General features: G+C 41.1%; 1 protein-coding gene across 1 annotated transcript; it reads right to left on the reverse strand.

The window, feature by feature from the left end:
- Positions 1–5,504: 5,504 nt before the first annotated feature.
- On the reverse strand, positions 5,505–6,608 carry LOC149166601 (pathogenesis-related thaumatin-like protein 3.5). Its single transcript, XM_089431370.1, has 2 exons — positions 6,461–6,608; positions 5,505–6,348 (listed from the first exon to the last, which is right to left on the reverse strand). The coding sequence occupies exons 1-2, from the start codon at positions 6,507–6,509 to the stop codon at positions 5,657–5,659; spliced, it is 741 nt and encodes a 246-aa protein (XP_089287496.1). The 5' UTR covers positions 6,510–6,608; the 3' UTR covers positions 5,505–5,656.
- Positions 6,609–8,688: the final 2,080 nt, after the last annotated feature.

The following is an 8,688-nucleotide window of genomic DNA, read 5'->3' on the forward strand; positions in this document are numbered from 1 at the left end:
ACGACCATAAGCATGCATGTTTTGCTGGAATTCACTAGCCGTTTCATCTGCCTAGCGCTTACGAGGCTGGCATTAATTTTATTTTGATGAGCCTACACTATATATTCTACCCCATCCTTGGTGATGTGATATTTATTCTCATGGTGGAAAAAGACTGCTTTCCTGTCATATAGGTATGGGCTCCCTAATACCATGCCACAAATATCCAATGGTATTACATCCATCTCTACTTCGTCTACCAGCTTAGACACAATCACAAATTTTACCTTGCACTGCTGGGTTACATTCAATTTAGCTTTATCATGTATCCATCCTAGCGGGTAAGGCTTTGGGTGCGGTTTTGTTTCTAAGCCAAGCTTCTTTGCTAGGGATTCTACAATTAAATTTGCTTGGGACCTAGTATCAAACAGAGTTTCTACTTTGGTACGATTTACTACAACTCTGATATGAAATAATTCAATTCTTTTTATATCATTTGAAAGGGACTTATCTACAGAACTGGTGCTTCCATGTGATTTAGAACCAACAAGAGGTCTAAGGGTACCTTTTGTTCCTGCTGCTGTGACCAGCGCTTCATCTCCCGAATCTGATCCAAGGTCTTGTTGTGTTGCTGCCACTGTTTTCTGCTTCCCTTTTCCTCCATACTTCTTTGGATGCTTTTTTGGGTGCTGCTTCCAACAGTGATCATCATCGTGGCCTTCTTTCTTGTAGTGATTGCAATAAGGCCGCTCTCCCTCTTTGGCTGCTGCTGTTTTCTTCTCCTTCCCTTTCCATTTTGCTTTGGATTTGCCATTGGGAGGTTTGAACGGTGGCTTTCTGGACTGGTCCTCTCTTTCATTCTTGCCCCTGTTCTCAATATGAATTGCTTTCACACTAGTTGCGTCAATAGTGGTTGGTTCAAACAACAATAATGAATGCCGAATATAACTATGCAGTGAGCCAATATACTTAGTTACAACTTCAGGTGTATCTAGTGCAATACCCAAATTCAGTGCTTGCTTCCTAAATTCTTCTGTAAAACTCTGAACATCCTGCCCTTTGCCTTGCCTTAAATATTGCCAATTCATCAAAGCTTTATGTTTGTATCCTAAGGGATAAAACTGTTCCCTTAATGCAGAAGTAAAATCAGACCATGAAGAAAAGATCTTACCCACATTTTTACTGCTTTGCAATTTTCTCTCCCACCAAACGAGAGCTGTGCTGCCCAGTGATAGAGAGGCCAACTGGATTTTCGCCTCATCCTCTACGATTTGCTGAATCTTGTAGTAAACCTCAATCTGCCTGATCCAATTGTTAAGCTTTTCTGCGTTACTTTCACCATTAAACACAGGAAGATCAAATTTAACATCTAATTTAAAAAAAGGTTTCTTAGATGCATCCTTTGGATTTCTCTGATTATGGTGGTGAGGGGAAGAAGAACCTTCACCACCAGAAGGAGAAGGAGGGGGTTCTTCTCCATCATTCCCATGTGCTGAACCTTGTCCTTCTGGGTTCCTCTCTTCTTCTTTTTCCAGTCTTATAACCAACTGACTGATATTCTCTGCCATTGAATAGAAAGTCTTTCTGAAATTGTGCTCCTCTTCAATACGAGCTTCCTCTTCAGCCATGTTTTTTCTCTGAGGTGCACGCCTTGCCTCTGGATCAAAAGGTTCTAAATTCCCTTTGCCTCTTTGAAGCCTGCCTCTTGTTGGCATACAAACATGCAATTCACATCTAAAAAGCCCTGCTTTGATACCACTTGATCCAGGATGTTTTCACTTATAGATGTATAGAAAAGAATTGCATATAAAATTGCAGCTTAACACGTAAATGTGCACATAAGAAAAGAAGAAGTAAACACAAAAAAGGCACAAAAGAGGACACCAAGGCTTGATAGCGAAGTTCATCCAATTCGGACTATGTCTCCGGGCCCAGCTCAACAATGGGGAGGCCTTTCTTATTAAATGACATGGAAGAAACGAATTACATTCATCAGACTGTCCACAAAGAGGCTTATACCTCCAATCTGCAAGATGGCTATGAAATGAATGCCTGATGATGGAGAGGTAAGCAACACCAAAGCGTCTCGCATCAAAGAAAAGGGCTGGAGTATGTAAACTGTCCAAAACAGACCAACATGTGCTCTCAGCCTCCTGCGAAATAGCGTGCTGCCACCAAAATTGCCCTCTCCCGTGCTCTTTCCATTGACTGTGTTTTATAATGGGTTCTTTGGACAGAATCCCATTCAAATCGGGGCTGTATGGTTAATAAGAGAGGTCGGTAGAGTGGAAGGATTGGCGGGTGAAACTGCCTCTCAAAATGGCCCTTTTATCGTTGCATTGATAAGGCTTCATAATCCCGAAAACACTAAGAAATCTGCCCAAAAACCATATACCGGGACCTCAAAATCATTAAATCGGGCTTATTTTCCTTATCGGGTCTGCGCTGGGGTCGCAAATCAGCATATCGGGGTGTCTCTGTCCTCGTTATCGGGAATGACCGATCGTCGATCGCTGATCACTGATCGCTGATATCGGCGTCGACCGATCGCATTGGCATCCCCCACATATGTCGCCCCGAGTGACCGATAAGGGTTCCACCGATCCGGTTAATCACTGATCGCATTGCCCACTTGCCGATATACATGTAAGTCCTCCAGTTGCAATTGCCTCCGATCCGCTGATCCAATTTGATCAGAGATCGACAATCGAGGGTTCCATGGCCCAAAGCTTAAATCTGCCCATATGTAACCTCCGATTGCGATTTGGCCTTAAAGGCTTAAGACTCTTTTTCAAAGGAAATTCCTCATTTTCTTAAGGACTAAAGCATCCTTCTTCAAGCGATAACTTCATCATCCGGACTCGGATTGAAGTACCGTTTGCGTTGTTGGAATCAGGAAGACGAGATCTCTGCTCTGGTCCTGGGTTGACTTCATTCTGCCCACTAGGATTTTTGAGTTTTTCCATGCCATTGTATCTAAAGATCCACCTGGATCACCTCCACAAGAACACATGCTTCTTAGCATCATCACAATTGTCATCTTATTCTGTTGTCATATGATCCTTCTATCTGTCTCACCTCACCATAGTGACCTGCTCATTACTTCAAAAGGGGTCTGATTGCTCTGAGCGGATGGAAATGAGCCCATCTTTCTTTTTAAGTTTAGAAATATGGTGGTGATGGGAAGGTTGATGGCCTTCCATATCCATCCTCATCTTGCTCCAACATCTCAATCCATGTATCAACATCCTCCTCTCCTAAACTCTGCATGCATGCCTCATGGTCCTCCTTTTGTTGGTTTTCTGATTTCACATCCTTGTATTCTTCTATTTCCTCTAGCCTTCTTGTCACTCAAGAATGTTATCAAACAATGCTCTTATGATTTTTTCTTGCTCCATGAGTTTTTCCTCCATTCGATTGAACCTCTCACAAACTTATTTGTTTCGCTGATCTTCCTCTACACTCATCACTATTATCTTATATTCGGATTTTGTGATTGTCATGGTTGGAACACTCAATGGTAGATTCTCTCTTCCATTGTATATATACAACTTCTTCAAATGTGGCACCATCATCACTTCAAATTGCTTCATGAATTCTATCCCTAAAACTGCTTCATAATCATCCATACAAATGATTGTGAAGTCAAACTTTCCTAGCCATACACTAATCTTCACTTCTACATCCTATGCCATTCCAATCACTTAGTCTGGTGGAGAGTTCACTGCTTTGAGAGAGACTTGAGTTAGAACGAACTTCAACCCAACTTTCCTCGCTGCCTCCTCTCTCATGAAGTTATGAGTTGCATCGTTGTCCACCATGGTGAGAAATGTATCTTGCCCAACCTTCATCTCAACATACTCCAATTTGTTCCTCTCAGGACCACGCTTTGGGACAACTTCCATTGCTACTGAAACACCCAAGATATGCATCATCCCAACTATTGGTTCCTCTTTCTTCTTTCCATCTAACTATGTAACAACCACAACTCCCAGTCTTGAAGGACAATTCTTCACCGTATGGTCGCCTTCTCACAACCAACACTTCGAAGGTTTCTTAGCCTTCGGTTTACCACCCACCTTTGCCTCATCCTCCTTTGAAGCTTCCTCTCTTAGTTTATCGGATTTCTTCTTCTTGTATTCTACTCTTTCTTCATGATGGTCTACCAACCTAGCAATTGCAGCAAATGCCTCCTCAAGTGTTCTGATTTTCTGTTGCTTCACCTCATTGCATGCCCAAGGTTTTAGTTCAATGATGAAGTTGAAAACCTTGTCTTTCTCCGCCACTTTCGGTAGCTCCAGGATCACACTCACAAATTTCCGTTGATAAGCTTGCAGACTCTTGGTTTACTTGATGTATTTGATCTTCGTATGTGTGTCCCACCTCTCATTTTGTGGGTTAAAATGAGCTAACAACGCTTCCATCATTTCTTCCTAAGTCGAGATGTCCTCAGCATCGCCATGGGCAATTTGATCCACTCTCTGCCTCCACCACATCTTGGCATTTTTTGTAAGGAATTGTGCAACAACCTTCACCTTGGTCTCTTCCGATGCAAGCTCCAACCGTTCAAGGTATTGCTCCATATCCCATAGAAAGTTTCCAAGTGTTTTCGTGCTTCTCATTCCATCATACGAAACTGGTTCCTTACTGTTGATGTGGGCAAATCTGCAAATCGAACCTTGCCCAACTTTTTTCTTCAAAATCGCAATCTCGTTCAGAGCTTCAGAAAGACTCTTCTGCAGTTTTGTGATCTCTTCCATGCCTTTATCCCTCGTAACTTCAAGTCACTTAACTTCGTTCGTGGTTTGATCGTATCTCCACTAAAGATAATCATATCGCACTTTAAGGTTTCCATTAATTTCTCCCTGCCGAGTGAACTTCTCCCTAAGTTCGAAATTCTCTACCTCAAGGGCATCCATCTCTGTGTTTAACTCATCCATTCGTTCCAACATTTTGCTCATGAACACTGCCTCGATGTTCATGCTGGATTCGCCCATTACTTGTGGTTCCTCACCAATGTTTTCCATTAGTTTGCTTTGAGAACGTGTTACAATCATAAACAATTCCTTCTTTCAACTCGACCTTGACTTTGCTGCCTTACCCCTCCCAAACTTCGCCCTTGTCAACCTATCACTCAACTGCTTACCACAGTCGTGCCTCAAAGTTCAGCTCGTCCTTGACCCAGAGGTGCCTCTACCATTGCTAGATTTCAACACTTCTCCACATCGCTCACTTCCTTCAAAATGGGCCTCTCATACCACTTGTCATGGCCCCATGCTATGGCGACTTCGTCCACTGTGGGTGTTGTGCGACACTGGCGCAATTTCACTTTTAAAATTACTCTTACCCTTACTTCGAACACTTCGTCAGTTTTCTGTTCAAATATTCCTTCTTCAATAATTCAATATGCAGCGAAAATTCGATTACTTCTTTTAACCATCAACACTTGTATAATTCTACAATGGCAATATGTGAAAACCGAAACAACAATACAAAAGTACGATATCACAATTAACACAAGTTCATAACGGGAGGGGGCAACTCCCCAAAAATGAACTCGCCCCAATCTTTTATTCTCTGCAAATATATTATTGACTAATAATACAACAGCGGAGGCCAAGTATAAGTAAACCTCCGAAAAGAGTTTAACGTAGAAAAACAGACAAGTTGGTACGATCTAAGTATGCGGACAGAAGGTGATGTTATAATTAGCACCACTGCAAGTGAAAGTGCTGGTGGCGTCGTCGTAAGCGTAGCTGTACGCCGCGGGGCAGGCAGCCTTGAAAACCTTCGAGTACTCGTTAGGAGGGCACGTCTGAGCGGTGTTGTGGTCGCCTGTGCAGCAGTACTCGGGAAGCTTGAACGCATCGCACGCGCTCCTGCAGGCAATCACTCGCCCCTCTTTGTCGGCGACAATTAGTGAGGCCGGGCAGCTGCTTAGAATATCAGCGACGCATCCAGCCACCCGGCAGTCTCCTGTGCCACCCTCCGCGGTGATGTTCAACGGGACGTTGTAGCCGTCGACGAGGCTCACGTCGTAGAAATCCATGTTACCGTTGCCATTGAGTGTGAACTCCGCTAGCGTAACAGGCGGTGCCCCGCCGGCGCCATCGCACTCGAGGCCGCGCCCACAATCCCCCGTGGCGCAGGAGCCGTCGCCTGAAGGGTTGAAGGCGCAGCCAGTGCGGCCCCAGAAGCGGCCCGACCAGCCTGCTGGTGCGTCCAGCGCCGCCGAGGACTGGCTCGGGTTGAGGGCGAAGCCGCCACCAGCGAGGGACACCCCGTTGCTTCCCGCCAGGATGCCAGGCCAGATCGTCTCGCTGCAGCTGTTCACTAATGTGAACGTCGTCCCGCTTACTGCAATGCACCCTGCAACAACAACACAAAAAACAAATTAATAATGATCTCAAACTCATCGGTGAGATATCGTCAGTGTTTATAGACGACGAGTATAAGGGAATTTATTATAGGGGTTCCTCACCGAGTAAGAGCGCCATCGCCAACGCTACGATGGAGCCCTCCGAAGCCATCAAAGTAGAAACTAGGCGAGCAGAATTTGGGTATTTATATCCTGATGTCAGAATAAAAACCAAAGAGCGAATATCTACAACCGGGAGCCGAGCAGCCAATATTTATAACTCAGTCCACGGAGGACTGAGTTAACGTGGACTGAGTTCTTATTCATCCCAAAATAACGTTTACGTGTTATTCTTTTCCTTGTCGTTTAGTTGACTGTATACACATTTGGGTATCTCCAATTTCCTTGTCGTTTAGTCGACTGCATACACGTGGGCGGGCCCGCGATTTGATGTTGTTTTTAAACATGTTTTACGGCTAACAAAACTTTTAAAACGTCAACGAGGATAGATAAACCAAAAATTTCAAGTGTAAGTTTGACCTTCACAAATTTAGACGTGATAGATTCTAATGTTTGGCTGTTTCTGAATATGTAGATTAATTGCTTTGATTTTGGATAAAGCAATTGATGTGATAATAAGGTTATGGGTGAACCAGAACTCTATGAAATCGATGGTGATGTGTAGGGTTAGGGTAACTTTTTTTATATGGAATTTAACAATATTCATCTTGCTGGTAGAAGATTAAGGAAAATCAGAATAAAGAAGGAAAAAAGCGAAGGATTCAGAAAAAAAGAACAACAAAGTAAAAGATGGAAATTATATTAGTTTAATGAAAATTTCTCATTAAGAAAGGAGATAAGGAACCATTCTTATTTGTAATGTTTAATGAATAATATGATAATATGATTGAAAGTAAGGAACTATAATAGTTTAATGAAAAATTCTCATTAGGAAAGGAGATGAAGGAACAATTCTTATTTGTAATGTTTAATGAATAATATGATAATATGATTGAAAATAAGGATGAAATATGGAGAAATATAAGTGAATGAATAATATGATTGAAAATAAGGATGAAATATGGAAAAATATAAATGAAACTAGATATGAATATTTATTAAGAAAGTCATGAAGAAAGTGTGGCGAAATCCTAAGAAATAGTTGATAAGATAGTTAGAACTAATTAGTTAATTATAATGCATTTATTATGGCTATAAAAATTAACTATTTATAAAATGGAATGATTTATGTAAATATATTTATCCTATGAAGAAATTACAATATACTCTGGACACCCCCTTGCTTTGTGAATATGAGTGTGTTTTATGTCATTGTGTGCTATGGTACATCATTTGGTATTATAACATGATTGAGTAGATGTTTTGTGAGTTTTTTTTTTCTTTGTTACTGTTGCAGTATTCTAGAGAGCTATAGTCTTAGTGTTGGCAACCTGCATTTAAAGAGGAGAGCACATCCACATCATGAAGAGAGTTGATATAAAAGCTTGTAGTATGTGTGCACATATATACATGTACAATCTGAGTTTGGATGATGGCACTGGATTGTTCAGTCAATTGTTCAGGTTAAATGTATGAATAAAAAATCAGTCAATTGTTCAGGTTAAATGTATGAATAAAAAATCAGTCAATTGTTCTCTTTAAGGAGTAACGCAGACAGAAGGGAGGATGGTTCTGTGAGGAAGATGAATAACTACAGTCAAAGGATATTCTAATAATAAACTTTGTGTTGACAAAAAAACTTGCTTTGATACCACGTGACAATAAAGGAAAAAGATGTAACAAGGATTGCGTAGACAAAATAAAAATATTTCACTTGACAGTAAAAAAAACACAGACTTTAAAATCGGTCAAAAAAGAGTATTTCACAGCAAACCAATATTAAATCTCGAGAATGAAGTGTAATTTTCATTTACAGAATAACCAATGAGCTCCGTTTACCCATATTAAAAATCCAAGATTTTTATACAGGTTTACAAACGCTCTGTTTTTACAGAGTAAAACTCTCTTTTCATGCTCCCACCTGTATTTTCTCCAAACGTTTGAACAACAAACCCAAAACTAAAACTTGATGTCATAGCTTAACTAAAATATACATACATCGAATTTTATCTAAGGCTCAAAGAGAACACATTAGAACTATATATTAAATTGATTGCACAATACACATATTTACTGCACAATGTCCTCCTTCCTTTGCGCAGTACAACAAGACATTTATAATGACACCACCTGAATGCAAATGTCTTCAAGTTTTGATTGATGGATGTAATGTAGGGATGGGGAACTTGTACATTGTTCATAAATTCATTTACTTCCCTTTTTTTCAGCCA

The sequence above is a fragment of the Pinus tabuliformis genome, chromosome 5_1 (assembly GCF_031772625.1).
Source record: "Pinus tabuliformis cultivar Carrire ecotype Pingquan chromosome 5_1, CPIR1, whole genome shotgun sequence".
NCBI classification, from domain to species: Eukaryota; Viridiplantae; Streptophyta; class Pinopsida; order Pinales; family Pinaceae; genus Pinus; species Pinus tabuliformis.